Source organism: Excalfactoria chinensis, chromosome 1 (assembly GCF_039878825.1).
Source record: "Excalfactoria chinensis isolate bCotChi1 chromosome 1, bCotChi1.hap2, whole genome shotgun sequence".
NCBI lineage: Eukaryota > Metazoa > Chordata > Aves > Galliformes > Phasianidae > Excalfactoria > Excalfactoria chinensis.
The window spans coordinates 168220494-168241168 of record NC_092825.1 but is presented as its reverse complement, the minus strand read 5'-3'; the positions used below and the strand labels follow the sequence as shown (position 1 = coordinate 168241168).

The 20675-nt window shown below is 44.5% G+C and overlaps 1 protein-coding gene across 2 annotated transcripts in view; it reads right to left on the bottom strand.

The window, feature by feature from the left end:
- Positions 1 to 6580: 6580 nt before the first annotated feature.
- Positions 6581 to 20675, bottom strand: part of RDX (radixin) — a 40381-nt gene continuing 26286 nt past the window's right edge. For both annotated transcript variants that reach the window (XM_072326611.1, XM_072326612.1), the window contains exons 10-15: positions 20265 to 20395; positions 18008 to 18168; positions 17223 to 17315; positions 16407 to 16649; positions 15296 to 15456; positions 6581 to 7279 (exon numbers count right to left, since the gene is read on the bottom strand). In XM_072326611.1, coding sequence (XP_072182712.1) covers positions 7243 to 7279; positions 15296 to 15456; positions 16407 to 16649; positions 17223 to 17315; positions 18008 to 18168; positions 20265 to 20395 — 826 coding nt within the window. In that variant the 3' untranslated portion in view covers positions 6581 to 7242. The remainder of the gene's footprint in view (positions 7280 to 15295; positions 15457 to 16406; positions 16650 to 17222; positions 17316 to 18007; positions 18169 to 20264; positions 20396 to 20675) is intronic.

Genomic DNA, 20675 nt, shown 5'->3' with positions numbered 1-20675 from the left:
TACTGCTGATTTGGTGTGGGATCTGCATTCGCCTGTCCGAGGGACGGCGCAGGAGCTGCCCGTCCGGCTGTAGCCTTCCCCTCGCCTTGGTTGGTGGCTGCCTGCAGGGCGTTGCTGCAGCGTAGGGGCTGAGGTAGTGCAGGTGCTGAGGTTTGGAGTGGTCAGTGGGTCTCATCTGGGTTGTACACCTAAGATTTTTTTTTGAATGGAATTACGCTTCAGTACTACACCATAGTGTAGATGCAGCTGTTTTAATAATGCAGCTATTATACCTGTGTTTTTAATGAGTTTCTGCATTTATTTTTTACATAGGAATTGGCTTCTGCCAAAAGCTGAATTCCTTGAACACGAACAGGAACGTGTGTTTGTAGTAGAGGCATTTCATCTCCCCTATCCCATGAGCATCAGAACACCCTGTGCCGTGTGCCCGGGTCCCTCTGGTCTCCAGGCTTCACATCATACTGCTGAAGCCAACAGGAGACACGGGGTGACCAGTGTCGATGCCTCCACTGATGTTAATGCAGCACTGAACCCCTGCGAGTGTGTTGGTTGGTAGAAAATTCCCATTGTACGTTCCGTGCTTGGTGCCGAAGCACTAAAAACACTTTGAAAGTGTACGAACAGGAGTTATGTGGTGATAGTTGATGTTGTGCAATGATGTGCTAGTTCCCTTTAGACGCCGTTGTGTTGGGTAAACAAAATGAGTGCTGGACAAACCATAGGGCTTGGTTCTTCCTTTGCTGTAGTTGTGAGTGTTGGAGGAAGAGGAGGTGGAGACCAATCTGTACAGGGAGCAGCAGCAGCTGTATGTGAGGAGGGGTGGTACCAGGCAGGCGGTGCTTCTGTCAGTGGAATTGCACTGACGCAAGTAGCTGAACTTAAATGGTAAGGGGTATCTTGTCAATGTTGTCTACACTGCAAGTGCTGCGGTTACAGAGGAGAACAAAGCACCTTCAGGTTAGCCCCATCCCACTGCTTTCCTTCTCTTTGCATTGAGAGCCACTGGGGTGCTTTGCAGAAGCTCTGTGTGAGCAAGCAGGACCTGAGCATGAGAGCTCCCTTGCTCCATGTTGGGTGCACATCGATGTCAGGCATCTATCACTGCTGTTCTCTGTACAAGGGGTGTTGACAGTATTTAGAGTACTTAAATGCATCCCGTGGGCACCTGACTAAGAGCTTGGGGTGCCTGGGATGTGACAGTATTAATTGCTACGATGTCTTTTTACAAACACCTTTGAATGTCTTTGTTTTCAATACCTTACCCCCGCGTGCCAACTACTGCTAACGCGCTGAGGTAAGACCACATCGCCATGGGAGCCCCATTTTCTCTGCTTTGTCTGAACTGTAACTCGGTCCTCTGCTGCAAAACTGCTGTGAGGAGAGACAGAAGCGTGCAGTGTGCGTGCGACACCCCGGGAAGGAGAGCCAGCCTGGTGACAGCCTTTGGACTCTTGTTGAATTGTCCCATCTTCTGCTGGGAAAGTGGTGGCGAATGAGGAGCGCTTCTCCCAAAGCCCCAAACCTGTCTGTGTACACTGAGTACCTCACGTGGCCCGCACAGCACAGCAGGGCGATGGGTGTGGGACGGGGCTAGGCTGGTGCTGCTGGGTGCAGCGTGGTACAATGCTTTCCTGCTGTCTGGAGCATTTAGAAAACACCCAACTGACTTTGCATTGCTACTGAAAATTTACAATACTGTGCAATTAAAGAGACGGTTTTTTAATAAAAAGTGATGTCGAAATTATTTATTTTGATTTACAGCGTGACTCTTGCTAATTTATTCCTTGCATTATAAGGCCACGGAGGAGGGTATCTTGTATTGAGTGGAGGAGCTTAAGCTGCTGAAATGAAGAGAACAACGGGTTAAAGCTTAAAACGGCCTTGTTTTGTTGGGGTTTTTGTTTGTTTGTTTGTTTGCTTTTATAAAAGGGCTGAGGTTTTATAAGCATCAAGTTGTGCATTTTATACACTCTGTAACTTATCAGGAGGTACAATTTAAGAGTTTCCTTTGAATTTTAGTATGTATGTATGCACACACTGTTTAGACTAACCGTGTAACCAGTGCTAACACCATCTGTGTGAGGTGGTGGTTCCAGCTAACCTTGTGGTGAGGAACAGGAGGTGCATTCAGATTCCACATGTGGATGTTCCATAGTACATTGCCCATAGTCATGGGTATCTTAAGGCTTCATCAGGAGCTGGTCATCTCATTGCCCGATGCCATGTGCGGTGTCGCTGTGCACATGGATCGTACTGCTGTGTGTGTGTGTTGGGATTTGCATCGTTACAAGGCAGTGAGATCCATGGGAGCTGTCTATAAAGGCACTGTTGAATACATTGAGTTGTTGATAGTTAGGAGCATGCTGTAAATCATTTTCCACCTTCCATTTCCAAGTCTTAAAGGTTTGGCCTAAATTACGCTTGAACTGATTGTTGTTCTGTCTGTCCTTGCACCTCTAAAGGGGAAATGACAGCAATAGTTCTCTTCCCCCCTCAGATCTAATAGCTACATGAGGGGCTGGAAGCACACAGAAACCAGATCTGTTCATTGGCATCTCAGCACATTCATCCTCACTGTTTCACAGGTGTAACTATCTATGCCTTCTAAAGGCAAACCTCTGTTTATGCAGGACAAACTTTGTTGCTCTCCAGTGAAGTCTGATTTAAAAGGTTAGGTTGGCTGGTTGGTTGCTTTCTATTTATATGAACGACACTCTTAATCATGCTGGTGTTACGAAATGTTGTGCCAGCGCATTATGGAACATTGTGCAAGGAAACAGAAATGCAGCTACAGAAGCAATAATTGCATTCAGTAGTTCCTTTTCCCTCATTATCTCTGTGCTTGTATTGAATAGGTGGGGTTTTCTACTGTCCTCAAGGCACTTCTGGCAAAGCCAGTAGTTAAGAGCCGTGTCGGGACTAATTGATAAAGCAATTGTCAAATGCTCCTTCGTTCCTTCACTGGTTGTTCTGTGTCATTTCTGTGATGTGACCGCTCGCATCTTAAAGCCACCATCGAAACCATTCCAAAAACATGTACCTGGATTCTGCTTTTAGAGAAAAGAAATAAAGATTTGTTTTCCTCACTGCTGGGCTGTTTGTCTCGTACATAAGAATTCTGAGAGCAGCATCGATGGCAGCAGAGCATACAGCAGCTCTGTGTCCTGACCTGCACAGCACAGCGGCTCCCATTGAGTCAACTTACCCAACAGTGCCACAGCTGAGAGGTTGAAACATGTGCAGTGGTTACAGCGTCAGTTCATTGATAAGGCAGTAAGTCATATTTAGCGGGCTCCTTCCAGTCCTTGTCCTTGGTGAGAGGGCTGGGGCTTCGGGCACACAGCCATGGCAGTCCGTGGTAGCAGAATCTGGATGAAGACTGTGCACCAGCAGAGCTGCTCTGCCTTCAAGTATTGCTACACATCTATTTATCTTGAAGTGCATCACTCCAGTGATATACATCAGAATTTCACAATGCGAAGGTACAACAGAAGCCTCTCTGCTGAGGGAGCAGACTGCTGAGCACACGTGGAGCTGTGGGCAGTTGTGCAGAATTGCACTGCTGGGCTGGGGTTGGCCTGCTGTGTTTGGGTGCCCTGTCAGCCCTGCAGCCAGGAGTGAGGCTGAGAGGGGTGAAATGGGGCGAGCAGTTAGCCTGAAAACCAACACAGCACTGCCCTTAAGCAGCTGTGCCCACTGATGATTCACTTGATGCAAGCACTCTGCACAGCCACACGCATTGGCTGCACCCTGGCTGAGCACACTGTGTGGGTTTGCCTCCTTTCAGGGCAATGGGAGATGGAGTGAAGCTGGAATATCGAGGCCCAGCAGATGGGTCAGGCAGGCTGGCAGGTGCTCACTCCCACAGGGATTTGCCTGTTTGCATCCTGCAAAGCAAGCTTGGGAAGCCTACCATAGGGAACACATTATCAGGCTAAAAACATATCTCATGATGTCTTTAAAAAAGAGCCTGTCAGGGATCCCAGCAGCTCTCAATGGCCACAGAGATGTTAAGCTGGAGTTGAAGGGCTGCCATGCTGGAGCTGAAAAGCCAAAAGCAGACAGCCTGCATCCCAGTAGCTCTTCTAGTACCACACAGATGCTCCTGTAAGGCTGTGCCCAAGCACAGGGCAGCAATGTCTGCATCTGCACCCACTGATGGATCACCCCCCATCCCTATGGCAGCCCCGGGCCCACAGCCACCCCCAGGTGGGAGCCGTTGTCCCAGGGGCTGAGGGCTGCCAGAGCCAGGTGATGCCGCCATTGGCCCTTCTTCCCTCCCCTCACAGACGAGCGTGCCAAGAGCAGCAGGTGGGTACAAAGGAAATTAAACGCCGCTATTAATTTACATGAACCAGTGAAGCGCGGGCAACAGGAGCAGGAGACAAGGAGATGGTGATCAGCGTTAGCAGCAGGTTTTTACGTCGACCAGGCTCATGTTACAGAGATCCCCCGATTGCGGGGCTGACCCAGGGCTGCTGCTGCCTTCTGGTGACCTGATATGCCCAGGAGGGAGAGCTGCCCTGGGTTGGGGCCAGGGCTGTGCGGGGCCACCCAGCCTTCCTGTGCCACACAAAGGCCATGGGATTCAATTCATATTTCTTTAATACAAACCTTGAATTAAGTTCTACTTTCTGCTAATTTCAGATGCAATCATTATTCCCCATTGCCCTGGGATTGTCCCAGTCTGCAGAGTGACTACTGCCCACTGCGGCCAGGCCTCTGCTCAGCAGGCCTGGGTGTGCAGAGCAGGCCCACCCCCTCAGCCCTCCCCACTGTGAGGTGGCTCAGTTTGTTAGAACAGAACGTCAGGATCATTCAGGTTGGAAAAGACCACTAAGAACATCCAGTCCAACCCCAACCCACCCCCACCGTGCCCACCGACCACGTCCCTCAGTGCCACATCCACACATTTCCTGAACCCCTCCGTGGACAGTGACTGCACCACCTCCCTGTGCAGCCTGTACCACTGCACCACCGCTCTTTGTGAGAAGAACTTTCCCCTCACACCCAACCTGAAGTCAGTCAGCACCCAAAGCTGGGACACAGGACTCAGTGCCAGCGCTGTGCGTGGAGCATTTTGGGAACTGCTTCAGGGAAAGGAAAACATCAGCATGATTAAAATGGAAAGCATAAGCATAGCACAGCATGCAGGGCAGCGGGGTCATTACCCTACCATGAGCCTCCAATGGGATTTTATTGGAAGGTAACATGTCCATCCCAGCCTTCTGCCACTGAGAACCAGTCAGTGGGTAACAGTACCCAGTGCCTGCCAGTGTACGTGAATGAGGGAAAGCAAAGCAGCACCAGACAGGTAGTCATACACATGGAGAAGCCAAGCAATGCGTGTGTGTACGTAAAGTTATGTTATTACCCTGCCCGATCCAAGCAGTGAGGAGCTGAGCAAGCTCAGAAACCTGGGCTCTGCTGAGAGAACACAAGGAAGAGAAGCGCAGCTCTGAGCTGAAGGCCACGCTGCTTCCCGCCCTGGGGAGCAGGCCGAGCTCCTCCATGATGGCTGCCTGCAGGCCTGCAGTCTGCACCTCCTGCCTCCCCTCCCTCATTGTACGACCCCCAGCAGGCAGCACACAGCACCACACGTCAGCAGACCCGTATCGCTGGTAACCTCCCGCCTGCCATCCCAGCAATAACAAAGCCCTCTCCAAGGTGAAATCCTTCTCACTCACCCCTATGGTCAACCTCCCATGGTCGTCACCAGAGGCACTGTTTTAATCTTGTAAGCATGCAGCACGAAGATATATTACGAAAAATCGCTTCCACCCCGCACCCTCCAAATTCAAGCTGCTAAAACACACTGCCTTGTGCAATTCCTTCTCTGTAGCACAGTAGCTCATCCACTAGTGAACATGAACACAGACAACAGAACCAATAAAGCACTGTGGGCAGCAGGGATCAGCAAAGGCAACGCAACAGTAAATAAAACCCTCAAGAGCATTTTGCAGGTATATTTGCATTGAAGTGCCTCCTTACCTATCACGGTTAGAAATGAAGTAAACAAGCTCTCCGAGCAGGCTGCTTCCAGGTGCAGTTCCTGCAGAGGCACTCCCAAGTCTGGTGAGTGGCAAAGTGCACGGACAGCAGAGCTCCCTGCAGTGCTACAGCAGGCACAGCCCAGGCAACAAGGCAGCACCCAGGCTTAGCAACAGCAGCGTCAGGGACCACTGTGGCATCTCCCTCTTCCAGCAGTTTTGGCCGAGGATTTCAGATACATGCGTATGGCATCTATGGGCTCACATGTAAGTGCTCTGATATCTACCCACACAAATCTCAGCCTGGGCAGCCAGCATGTGTGACAACAGTGTGACCAACACAGAAGTTTTCCCAATAATTCGGCAGTCCACCCACTCAGTTATCAAGTCCCTTATTTACCAGTTCCCATCTTCTCCTTCAGGAAGGATTTATTCTTTTCAAACCTCAGCTCCGTGGCTTATCTGATCGCAGTGTTCATGGACAGTAACTCAGTCACAGGTGGGCAGCACCAACGAAAGTCCTCCAAGAAATGAAATCTTTACCATCTGACCGTTAGCAAGACCGACCATCAAATGAATAGTGATTCTTCAGATTAACGTTAAAACCCATTTATTCAGGCTTTTGTGCAGGGTGCACAATTCATTGCAGTTACGTATACACAGTATGCACGTTCTAATAGCGTACAAAAGGCAGATAGCAACAGGTTCTTACACTGGAAACGTATGTACAGACATAGCAAATCGGTAGTTTTACATTAAAAAATACCTGACAGTATTCCTGCATCATCAAGGCTATTAGAAATGGTGTAGAAAACCAATAAAACTTGGAAAGTATCTACCTTCGTTCCGCTCTACCCAGGCTGGATATAGTCAGGCTTCCCACACAGTGGTCAAAGCCTTCAAGTTCCCCAACACTTGGCAGGGTCACATCACTGCTCACTCTAACACGTTCCATCACATGTTAAAGATTAATAATACATCAGAATAAGCTCCTGTTTTATGGGGGAAAACAACTTCAGTACTTCTAAGAGCTCATTTTCTCCCAGGAAAAAGACAACAAAGGAAAGATTTTGAGAGAGCGTGAGAGAACCAAACATGAACGAGATGTTGGAATAGCGCTTCCTGGTCCATCCCGAAAAGCCTTTGTGGACCAGGCAGCACCTAAGGTAAAGTGCTGAAAACTGTCCAGAGTTAGAGGCGCAACAGCAGGCCTTGGCAGACCCCAGGTCTTCTGCTGATCTCTACCTCGTTCCTATCCTAAGGGCTGCAAGAGATCGTACTTTTGTAACCTGCACAGAAAGACACAGAGAAATCAAGCAGATTTAGCAAAGAGAGAAGCAAAAGCAAGAAACAGAATTACGCAGCAATATCAACAGAGCCACACTTCACTCCCTGTAGCTGCCCTGAGTTAGCACGTCCCCACATTTCGCGGCTGAACGGATTTTGTTTCAGAGATGTGAGCAGAACGAGGGAGTGTCGGCAAAGAAAGGCTGAGGAAAGATGTTGTTCCTGTAGCCAAGTCCTCGGCAGGAATATGGAGAACCTGACTATAATGAATTTCAGCATGAAAAGCAAGTCCAACTTTATTCAGCAATCACCTGTCAGAGTCATTTCTTTGTAAGCACCAGTAGAGTCTCAATAGCAAACATTCCCATTACCGTTACACACCCTAACACCCACCCAGGCAGCTCCACAACATTAGTTCGCTAACACAGACAGCTCATCACAGCTGTGACAACTATAGGATAGATAGCTAGGACTGCTTCCACGGGCGGCTGAAATGGGGCGTGCTGTGCGTAAACACCCAACGCAAAGCACACGTCTGCAGAAGGTTCAGTCACAGCCACAACTACTCCGGGCAGCCCTCTGCAGTGCCGCGCAGGTGCTGCTTGCTGTGTGAGCTCTGCGGCAAATGGCTTTGCAGGAGGATGAGAACAAACAGGGAGATAAACCTCACTTTTATACCAAGGGCAAAACTGAGCCATACTCCCTCTGCACACTGTAATACTTCAAGCTGTGTTTTTAAGTGCTGTTAGCTTTGAAAAGCTTCATTTTTTACACCTGCTCAAGATCAAAATTCAAACAAAAACTAAGGAACTTGCATACTTCACTATAATACAGCCATGAGAAGGCCCGATGCCACGTACCCTATTAGAAACCTTCAGTTTCATCATTATATATGTACATATAAACACACACAAGTACACAAATTACCAAGCTCAGTTAGGTGCAAGTACTATTCCCTACAGCACTACTCCTTCCACAAATAGTTCCTTCCATTAGTTGATAGCAAAGCGAGGGGCAGCATCTCAGGCACAGCACAGCTTTGTGCCACCGCTGGGGAGGGATGCGGTGATTTCACCCTTCAGCCGATGCAATGAGAGGCAGCAGAACTACTGACAGCAGACACGACTGTAGGAAGAAACACGTGGTGTTCTCTTCTCTGAGAGTAAGACAAGGTAGGAAGCAGGAATCAGTTCAGAAACTGGAAGAAATGTATACAAAGTCACCTGCATCGTATACAAATCACCCTTAGAAAGGTTTTCCTTCTCATAGTCCACTATTAAAGCAGATGGTCAGGTAAGAGATTTTTAAACCCCTGCACATCTGCCATTACATTCTGAAAGCAAGGGCTGAAGAGCCATTGGGTGACTCCTCAAAGGTATCAATGCTTACGCGCCAGTTTCCATCAGGGTGACTCGCAGCAGAGGTTCTGAAGGCAGGCAAAAACATGGCTGTGACTCTCACATGAGAATCAGCAGGAAAATATTTGCGAGTTCAGCTGCTGTGTTGAAGAGCAAAACTACAGCAACATGCAACTGTGCCTGGCTGCCCTGCTGTGTGAGCACTCACACCCATCCTACCCAGGCTGGATATCAGGGAAAGGGTCTGCCCCAGAGGGCGGTGGGCATAGGAATCATTAGGACATAGGACAGGCAGCCCACCAGGGCACGGCGCTGAGCTGCTGGAGCTCGGGGAATGTTTGGACAGCACTTTCAGACATAGTTTGATTTTTGAGTGGTGCTGTAAGGAGCGAGGGGTTAGACTTAATGATTCCGAAGGGTCCCTTCCAACTCAGGATATTCCATGATTCTATTACAGCCCTTGCATAGCCCAGCCACACAGATGAGCTATGCAACAGAACTAGATTTCCTCTCCCAGGTGCTGGTTAAAATTATAGAATCATAGAATCACAAGGTTGGAAAGGACCTACAAGATCACCCAGTCCAACCATCCTCCCATTACTGTAGCTACAGCAAACCACTAAGCCATATCTCATAGCTGCTCATTTAGACACCTCTTGAACGCTACCAGGGATGGTGATTCCACCACCTCCCTGGGCAGCCATTCCAGTGCCTGGCCACTCTCTGAGAGAAAAAGTTTTTCCTTATGTCCAATCTAAACCTCCTCTGGTACAACTTGTGGCCATTTCCTCGGGTCCTGTTTGTTGCCTGGCAGAAGAGGCCAAGCTCCTCCTCATCACAGTCTCCCTTCAGACAGTTGTAGAGTGCAATGAGGTCTCCCCTGAGCCTCCTCTTCTCCAGGCTAAACAATCCCAGCTCCCTGAGCTACTCCTCATAAGACTTGTGCTTCAGACCCCTCACCAGTCTCATTGCCCTTCTCTGAACACATTCCAGGGCCTCAATGTCTTTCTTGAAGTGAGGAGACCAAAACTGAACACAGTACTTAAGGTGCGGCCTCACCAGAGCTGAGCACAGATCATAGAATGGCCTGAGTTGAAAAGGACCACAACGCTCACCTGGATTCAACCCCTCAGTTATGTGTGCAGGGTCACCAACCATCAGACCAGGCTGCCCAGAGTCACATCCAGCCTGGCCTTTAATGCCTCCATGGATAGGGCATCCACAACCTGCTTGGGCAACCTGTTTAGGCTCACAGTTGAGCCTCATGGGTAGAAATAGTGACTCGTATCTTCCCTGATTTTCTGAAAGCGTTAATATGCCTGTTTTTTTGACATCTCCAGAATGCCACTAGGAATTATTAATTAGTCAACATGTTTATTTCTAATATAAGGTGGCACATACCAATCCACCATGCATGTCTGGTAGAAGAACATGTAGCCAAAATTAGCCCAGAGATTATTCCAAAAAGCAGAAGTAGTTCTGAATTTAAGAACTCCGAGCTACCGTGCTCTGCAAAAACCAACCATGTAAGATCCTAAAGGCAAAAGAAGCAAGAGCTGTGTTTATAATGATGCAGAGAAGTGTAACTGGCACTTGGAAGCACTGCTCACAAGAGATCCGGGAACTTAAAATGTGAATTAAACTGAAGAACTACCAATTACAGGAAGCAAAGCAGAGGTGCAGATTAACAACATAAATGTTTCTGTTTCAGAGCTTCTCTGATGTGTGAACAACCCTGCTTTCCCATCCCTAATCCACAGAACACCGAATCCAATCAAATACAAATTAATTCATTCCCAGTAACAAAGAGGAAGGCAGGACAGACCAGTTTGTGCTCTCTGGATGTATTTTACCTACACATTCTAGACTCAGAATCCTAGAATTAGAATCATAGAATTGCTCAGGTTGGAAAAGACCTTAAAGATCATCAGGTCCAACCACGACCCAACCATAGCACTTCCTGCACCAAAGAGCCAAGTGCACTCAGCAGAAAAGTTTTCAGCTTCAGCCCTGATGCAGATGAGCCTTGTTCTGGCAATGGGACTGCAATTACCATATTCATAGAGATTAATTAATTAGAAGTGTTGCTTAGATAAAGTAAACCTAAACTATTTCTACTCATCAAGATAACGTGCTTTAAGGAAACTTCGACAGAAATCAGCCTTCTAGTGGAAGCTCAGTTTAGCAGGAAACTACTGATGTTATGTAGTAAGATGATAAATCTTGTACCAAATTTGGTGAAGAAATGGGGGTGATTAGGAAGCATGAAAGCTGAGGCCACAGGGAGCTGCAGAGCTGAGAAGCAGAACTCTGTGGGATCTCATATGTGGTCTCAGAGCCTGCCGTGAGATCACTGTTCTGCACGGTGACGTGTGGGATTCACATTGCTGGGATGAGCAGCGGGGCAGTGAGAACAGTGTGTGCACACAGCACGTGCTGTGAAATAAAAGTGCTTGAAGGCAAAAATCAGCAGACTGCAGAGCGTGTCTTCTGCTGAAGTTTAACCAGCTATACAGTGGCCTGGCTGGGTACGCAAGGTTTTAAAGAACTCAGATCTCCCAGTGCTGGGCAGGCTTCCTATGGGCCTTCAGAAATTATTCAGAGAACAGCAAGCCCTCTGGTGTAAACAGGATAGTTTTAAACAAACAAACAAGAGCCGTGTAGCTGTTCCACCTCTGAACCTGATGCCTTTTCACCCGATCCACTTATCCACAGAGCACATGGAACTTTAACTGTTATGCACACGTGCTTAGAAACCTTTGCATCAATCAGGCCACCTCCTTTGATGTGCACTTCCACCTCCCCTTGTTTCTTCTGCTGCTTAGGCAGAAGCTACTGCTGTGAACAGAAACTGACAGGTTACGTACAAACGCAAAGAGAAGCCCCTAATGGAATCCCAGCATTTCCAGACGTTCCATTCCTTTGCTAACTACGGCACTGCTTCCTTCAGCCCTGACCTGCTCCTTGCTACTGACCGGCTCCCCAGACCCAACCAAGCAGTGGGCAGGAGAGCTGCTGCGGGCCCCCCTTGGGGCAGAGCACAGAAACTGGGCAGCTGGCAGCCAGCAGGGCAGGCAGCCAGAACCACCTCCTCACCCTCCTCCCAGCTGAACGACCAGCACACAGAGCAGCTGCGAGGCAGATCCTCTGCACCTCTAACACAGATAGCGGAGTCACAAAGGTATGTCCATTATTCCATTACTATTGACCACGTCTTCCTGAAAAATCTTATCCAAATACATTATGCTACTGGGCGATTTCTACAGTTAAAGTGAACTTTGTGTCAGACTCTTTTGAAAGGAAGACATTCTATTTTGTGTTGGTATTTCTGCATAGAAAGCACTTACAAATGCTAGCCATCAACCACCTCATCCCACAGCTCTCATCTCTGTTAAGGCCTCCAGTTCTTGAAACAAACTCAGTGGCTAAGGAGAACTGAGGGTATTGTCATATATTCCACACATAAAGGCAGAAAATCACGCTTTGTATAGAAGCTCGCTTTCAAAAGGAAAAGATGTTATTAACGTGGCCCGTAAATAGTAGCGCTGCTCTACATTGTTTTCTCTCCCCCTCAAGAGCACACTTGAAGTAACGCTCTCAGAGCACACACCTCCCCTTCCAAGCACATTATCCTTAAGTTACATCCCCATGCAGAAGCTAACAGATGATAAACTCAAACCTAAGGATTCTGCACAAGGGGCTCCAAGAAGGAAGCATAAAAATACCAAGCACAATTAAATGTATCAAGAGCTTTAATTTATCATAACAGTTCTACTACGTAGAGTGATAAAAAGGGTTATGTGCTTGCATTTGAGCACAAGGGCAAATACAAGATGGAATAAAATGTCACCTGAAAGGAGGTCTAATTCAGGTGAGATCTGCTTAGAGTTATCCACACTCTTTATACTGAACTGTTTCTGCCCTTCTGTTAGTGTACCACCAAAGGGATGAGAAAACACAAACCTGCCATTGCAGAGAATGCAGGCCCCATGTATATTTGACAGCACTACTTACTATAATGCGTAAAGTCATATAAAAAGAAGTTCCTTTGTGTTTAAGACAAGACACTGACTTATAATTACACTTAATTTACCTTGGGGCTAAGCAACGCGTAGGCAGTGATTGAAAGTTCTTACATTACTCATATAGCTCTTATATGGCCAAATTACTCTTCAACAGAACCCATTCGCTCCAATAATTCAGATCTTGTTTTGACTCAACAACCAGCAGCGCTCCCTCCCAGCTGTATGCGCTCATTTCACAGGCAGAAACCATTCGATAGGGATACAATCCAACAATCTGATTCTATATTTCAATGTGACCGACCTGTGAGACAAAAGGCTGATGGTCAACACTGCTGTGCTGCTCTGGAAAAAGCTTAATACAGTTAGCAAAGCTGGTTGGGAGGAAGAAAAAAGTGCATTAAATAACAACAGTGGACCTCAGAGAAATTTACTGTATCTCTTTATTGTTAACCAACGAATGTTATCCAAAATAGTAGATGTAATTGTAGCTTAATTGTACAACACAAAACAGGATGCTAAAGGAAAAAGCATGTGGAAAATTACTTCACCAAATAGTCATTCAATGTACTCTTAGTACTCCTGCCCCAGTAAGCGCTCCCAGCTGCTGGTGACAGCAGCTATTACCACTTTGTTCACTGTGAGAATCCGGATTACAAATGGTTGTTCCTGGTTGTTTTTAGGAAAAAAAAAATAAATCACACAGCTTTATAAATGGATCTAATCCATTTAGCCCTACTCTATACACTGTAGGTTTATGAACAGCAAACTTTCCTGTTATTTTTCCCCCCCCGATGCTGAAACCGACGTATCAATGTTAGTGCACACTTCCCAGGGCAAAACGAGGGCTCAGTGGAAGCTCCGTATTTCACCTGCTATGACAAATCACCCCAACACTTCAGGAATTTGCTCACGTCAAACAGTGACTACCCTTACAAAGCGCTGCGAGTAGAAACGCCAGCCTCCACCAAGCAGCATTCTGAAGGTCGCGTGCACCACCTGCACGCCAGACTTCCAGGTTAACAGGATAGGTTTAGCCCCACAAACCAAAGATATATGCATGTTTTTTATTGTAATCTCGTGGTGTCACCCCACATAGCCAACCTTTGACTCTGCAAAATAAAACAAACTTAGCCGGACTGTTCATAAGAAAATTAAACCTATTGTGCATGAAAAACAATGTTTAATAAAATGGCAAATTTTAATAGATAAGTGTAAATTTATGAGTGCATAATATCAAACAGAAAAGAGCTGAACCATCCTCAGAGAAAGCAGGGTTCTTCCATTGTAGGTATTTACTAAGGTACTCTAACAGAAGGAACAACTGCACATTAACTGCAAAGATATTTCTCAAGTTCATTTCCTAGGATTTCTCAAATAAAAAAAGAGGAAAAAAGGAGCAAACCTCCTTTTCAAGAAGGAAAGGACTTCATGATCTGACATCAGATACGACAGTTACGATGCTAGCTTCACTCAAAACTGAAGCTATAAATACTTCTAACTCCAATTCTGGGAACTTTCATTTTGTATTTGGAAATCCAACACCGAATTAACTCATATGCACTTCCTACACCCCTCCCAGAAGATAATATACCAGTGACAGGTTACAGCTTTAAAAAAAACACAAGATGCTGTTACAATTTAAACTCAACAAAAGGCAGTTAAACAGCATTTAGCACTATAAATCCATTTCCATGTCAAAGAAAACCCTAGGAGCGAGGGCTCCTAGCACTGATGATATTACTACACAGTGACAGAGCTTTTTCATGGTGTTTGAAGGACCAGTCATCATGTACGTAGTAGTGAGGTAGGATACTGTCCCCTCCCTGGGACTGATGTTTTCATATGCTCCCTTGCCAGAAAGGTCCAGGGTCTCCCTACTGCAAATGAAATAATTACAAGCAAATAGCATACAAAGCTTTTTGTTGTTGTTTTTGCAATTGGTTGCATTTAAACACTTTTTGTGCATCTAAAAAATAAAAATAAAAAAAATCGCCTAGGGAAAAGCAATACATATTCCAGCCTATCAGCAGCCGTGTGCTGCCTACAGGTAGCGTTCCATTTAGAAAAACATCTGGAACCACCACCTGCCATCCAGACCTTTGTGAACAGGTAGGCAAAGAAAACCATCAATGATGACAGGACATGAAACACCGAAGAATTTCTTTCGGGAGGGCAAAAAAACAAAAGAAAGTCAGTGATATCAAACTCCTCATGGTGCAGCTATGGTGAAAAATTGAACGTTAAACCTCATCATCCTGAAATAGTACCTGTCCAGTTTCGGTTCAGCTCCTTTATTCTTTGTTAATGTTTCAGCAATCTGTACACTTGTCAATCATCGTACACTTCACATCAGTTTTCAAAGAAAAAAACTACAAAGCAACAAAACTGAAGACACGATGGGGAAAAAAAAAATTGCTATTATTCTCCACACCCTCCCCCTGCAAAGCTAGGGATGACAGACTGCTTTACTATTGAATAGCTTCCCCCAAATTTGTCTTGAACCACAGTAGTCAAACTGGTATTAAGTGCTTTGGCAAAGTGGGGTGCAATCCATCAAATCTGCAAAGGCCTGCTTTTTTTCTCTGTTGGTGGTTCAGCTTTATGAGGAACATATATGCAAAATAACAGCTCTCACATTGCTTCAAACTCATCAATACGCTGCTTTGTATTGCCTTGTCGGATTTGTCGAAGAGTCTTGTACTTATCACGGCCTGCTTTAACATTCTCAGCATGAAGGACATCATTTTGTGTTTTCTTGGTTTCATCTCTGGCTTGGGCCAACTCAGAACTTAAAGCCTGTTGAATAAAATATTTGGATTTAAGTGTTTTAACTAATCTTTTCATGATTCTGGAATTTATGATCATACCTAACCTGCAGCTTGGATAGGGACTCCTACTCCTGTCAACCAACGAAATGCTGTCTGTACTGTTTAGTACCTAAAGCTGTAGGGTCTATCAAAAAGACTGTAGAACGAAGACAATGACAGCACAAGATGCCTTCCTTATAGATAAGTGAGCATCAAACAAACAAAAAAAACCCCAACCTTACAACCTAACATTCAAGAACAGAGGGACCAGCAAGATAAGACAGGAAAATTATGTGATTTCTATTTCTGCTTGACCAAAGATAGCACACTCATCTCCCTGTCAATGACTGGGCAAGTAGAAAAGATGCATTACGGAATCACGCTATTAAAATACTGCTGCCAGAAAAGCAACAACTTTCCATTTCCTTCCCAAACAGATATTTCATAACATGGCAAACTGTTATTATACTTCGAGAGATAAGACAGATCTAAGAGGAAATGCTCTTTCAGGGAAATAAGATTCATCCTCAAGGGGAATATTTCCGCCTCTACTTTTATGATGCCTCTGAGCAGCAGCAAATAAACCCAAATACTATTAAGCAAGCATCTGTTCATACTAATTAATAGACTTCAGGACTCAAAACAAAAGCATTACGTTCCAACATTCCACATCCCAGCCATTATACAATCACTTGAAATCTTCACTGTCCAACGTGACAACACTGTTATACTTCTAAGCTCCAAAGCATAATCTCGCATCTGGTCTTTCCATTTATTCTGCTCTGTAACACTATGAATGATACTGGCTGTTTAATAAACCCAGTAATTGATAAGAAGGGTACTTCCTTGGCACACCAACACTTCAGTGAGACCTTTTAAAAATAAAGAATGAAAACCCAAGGCCTGAATTACGTCAATACAACTATATGCCTTCATTACCTGGAGCTGTTTCTTAACACGTTCATTTTTCTGTGTTTCTGTTACCCGTTCTTCCTCACTCCTGTGATTCATGACACCATCAGAAGACAGTTCTGCACTGGCTTCAGCATTGTTTTCATCATGTTCATCGTGTTCGTTCTCTGTTGGAGGAATAACTGGTGGGGGAGGAGGCGGAGGAGGAGCAGACATCACAGATTTCAGTTCTTCTTTGGTCTTTTCTAAGTCCTCCTGGGCTGCAAAAGCCTAAATATAGTAGACAAAACTTAACATTATTCAAATTGATTTAAACTAGTTAAAAATTCACAAGAACCAATTGTAAAATCTTTCCTCCCAGGAGAGATGCCCCAGTTCCTTCATCAGCCCAGAACTAAGTACAGTACCCCAAGTGTGGCCCCAGAAGAGCTGAGAATTTCGCTATAAATTATAGACTAGTGACATTTTATGTGCCTTTGTTCTGATTCTGATCCATCTTTTCACCGCCACTCATGACTTTTTATTACTTTATTTACACCTCCCTTTCAATGTGTTTCTTTTCAAGCACAAGGCTTCAGTCTACCACCCCACATAAGAAAGCCATTTTAAATCTCTGATCATATATTTGTGACAAGAATTCCCCCTCTCCAGTCTATGAGTTAAATATAAGTGCAAAGTGGCTTCATAAAAATAAAAAAAAATATATTAAAAAAAAGGAGAAAACCCTCTCTGAAGCCTGAAGGGAGTAAGAGACCCAATGCCATGGAATTCCACAGGTACTTCTGCACTTATCTCCCTTAGTTTCACTTAAGGTCTGACTTCCCACAACCATGAGCTCATTACTTTGTGCTGCCATTCTGAGGCTTCCTCCTCTTTTTTTTTCTTGGCCTCCTCCAGAAGTGCAATCTTGGCAGTGAATTCAGCAAGTTCTGCTGCCTAAAACAAAAACAAACAGAAGTTTTAGTTCAACACCACTTCAGCTCTGCAGTGGAAGAGAGCAGAGCCTTTGAAGAGAGTCATTTATCATTCATCACTGCTCTGCTTATTAAAAATAGAAATTTTAAACATGTATGACAGATGGAGAGAATCGGTATTTTTGTCTGATAGGAGACTGTCTGGGATGGGGAATAATCTATCTTCTGCACTTCCAAACTTGCTGGGAAATAAAGACCTGCAGTTACAAATTACCACTTGGCACTGCTTCAGCTTAATACAGCTCTAACAGTCTCAACAAAAAGCTGATGACTTTAGATGATAATCTCAGTACTGTTAAGATAAATCTTGCCCCAAGCATTGCTGTTTAAAGAGTACCAAGAGCTGTTTTACAGTTGAGAAATATTTTCCTATAAAATTTTCATTCCCTTCTCATTTACCACGTGCAGTTCTTCAAAAAGAAGTCATCTAGCACAGACTGCAAGAAGATAATGCTCTAAACAGAGAAAAATCTAAGAGGTTTGGGCTCTTTTTGTTTTGGGTTGTTTTTTTTTTGAAGCCCCACAACAATCTGTAACAAAGCATGGGGTATTTCACATACTTGTTCATTCTACAAAATAGATGTGACCAAAATTCCAGTGTAAATTTCAATAATATCTTTCCATTTGTTTCAGTGCAAGATTAAAAGCTCTTACTAGCTGCTCCTGGTTCTTCATTTGATCGGCTGCCTGTTTGGCTAGAGCAGCTTTAGCTTCTTCAGCTGCTCGGCGCTCCTTTTCCAGGCGCTCTGCTTCTTCTTTCGCTCGTTTTCTCTCCTGATCCAGTTCTAGAGCTCTTCTGGTCTGTTCCTCCAGCTCTGCCAAAGGGACAGTTTGCAGCCAATATATCTTTATTTAATTCTGACTCATATGTAACACAGATAACAACTACCACAAAGCTTTACAAGACTACCTAAAGTGAGCCTGACTTAAACCAAGAACTGCCATCACATCCCCTGACGGTGCACTCCATGTCTAGTATTTTTTTTAATACACACTTCGGATATATTTCACTTCACAGCTCAAGAGTTGCAGAAAGTTACCAGCTTCCTGATAAAAATAAATAGATAAACACACACCAGTCACTACAGACATGTTTTTACGTATGTGAAATCATCCTTTTACCACAAAAAAGCCAAAGAATTCTTACTCCATTGAAATGCTTTACAAGAGTATCTTAAATGCAGTTGACATTTTAGACATGCACTTCCAGCAAAATGACCTGAGATCCATTGGAGAGGTCAGAAAAGAGACTTCCAGAAAGTGCAAACAGGAAAAACTGAAATCAAGGAAGGGATAACAGTCGCCTAGCTGCCTGGTTAGGAAAATATTGCAAGCAAAAGGGCAGAACCCTGACATAAGGGAGCTAAGAGGAAGCAATAATCTACCGGTATTGTAATTTCGAGGGCAGAATTGAACAGGAAATTGTTTTTAATGATCAAAATTTGAAGGCCAAAATCAGGGGCACTGCATTACAAGTAGGGCAAGTTGTACAACCACAGCACTCACAAAACTAAATCAAATGTACCAATGTTTAAAAACATGATTTGAAAAGACAAAACCTCCCAGTGAAGATGAAGAACACTAAGCTGCCACATAACCTACAGAACAGAGGCACCATTTATGTAAACATGAATCCATATGTAAAAGAATGCTAAAAAGGCCAGTAACATGTATTATGTACATCAGACAGACTATATTCCCTATGAAAGCTACCAGAATACAAGAGACTTTGTTCAGAATTGATAAATGATTTCCCCCTTCCCCTTTTACTTATTTTTGATAGTTTTATATTTATATACTTCTCTTTATAACAATCTTCTTCAGAGTGCGATGTTAAATTAAAAGAACCATTTCTGTCCTAGTGACTTATGACTGAAGGTAATTCCAAATAAAATGTTCAACAACTTTAACATGGCAAGAGTCTTATTTTATTGGGCACTATGGAGGCAGAGCTAGAGAAAACATAGGCAGATTTGCATAGCTACAGACAGTGATCGTTTTTATCGTGCTTGAAGCCAATGGTTACGAACAGGAGAGAAGAATGGAACTTCTATGAATACAAAGCAAATCTGAAGTAAAAAAAAAAAAAGTTAGCGACAGGACAAGGGGGAGTGGTTTTAAATTGAGACGAGAGGTTTAGGTTAGATATTAGGAGGAAGTTTTTCCACACAGAGAGTGGTGATGCACTGGAACAGGTCGTGGATGCCCCATCCCTGGAGCCAGGATGGATGTGGCTCTGGGCAGCCTGGCCTGGTGGTTGGCAACCCCGCACACAGCAGGGGGGTTTGATGATCATTGTGGTCCTTTTCAACCCAGGTCATTCTATGATTCTATGAGAGGAGAGGGGAAGCAGTGGAGTGACTGCACAGGGTAGTTCAACATAAAAGCTGTTTATTGACCACACATGGTTTACTCACTAAAATCCATTAAGACTCAAATTTTTAAAGTTCTCAGCACCAGCAAAGGAATAGGAAAACAAAAGGATAAGGAACTTCCAAATGAAAAGCTAAATTCAACAAAATCCTGGAGGAATTATTCAGAGTAATTGTAGCACCCCTACCTCCTCCAGCCTCAGATTTTCAGCACTTCAACCATGCAATAAATCTGAGTTAAACTGTATGCTGTATTATTTCCTTTCTGTAAATGGAAATTAAGACTCTTGCTATATTAGAAATCGTTTTTATATTATGAAAACCCTTACCCACATACCTCAACTTTCAACTTTGAAAAGAACAGCTCTCCTGAAATTAAAGCATAAACGCCACTATCTTGTCTTGCTATTAAAATTCAACAAAAGCAAACAAATAAAACACCACAAGGAAAACCAAACACAAACCGTGGAACTGCCCTACCCAAATGAACTAAGCAACGTTATCAGACAGAGCAAATCCAGGAGCAGCGAGAGGCTCACCTTTCTGAGCTTTCATTGTTTGTTCCTCAATTTGCCTTAAGCGTTCCATTAATTCTTCCTTTTCACGTTCTATTCTTTCCTTTTCCTTTTCTGCAATCTCCCTTTTCTTCTTCTCATTTTCAAGCTGTGCCCTGAAAATAATAAAAGGCCTTTTTTTTTTTTTTCCTTTTAAACATTAAGCAGATTAAATTCTACTCTGAGGATTCCGGTAGCACTTGTTTTCAGTTTACTCGAGTAATAAAGAAATACTTAATTTTCAATGTTTTGAACTCATACTCAAACATAATAACTAACTTTCTCCATTTCAAAATACAGTACATGATAAGAAATTATGAACAGAGCCAATTAGCAACCTTGGTTAAGGTCCAACCAGGTAAAGCTAAGATTATAGTTGCATTTCACACGACTGCT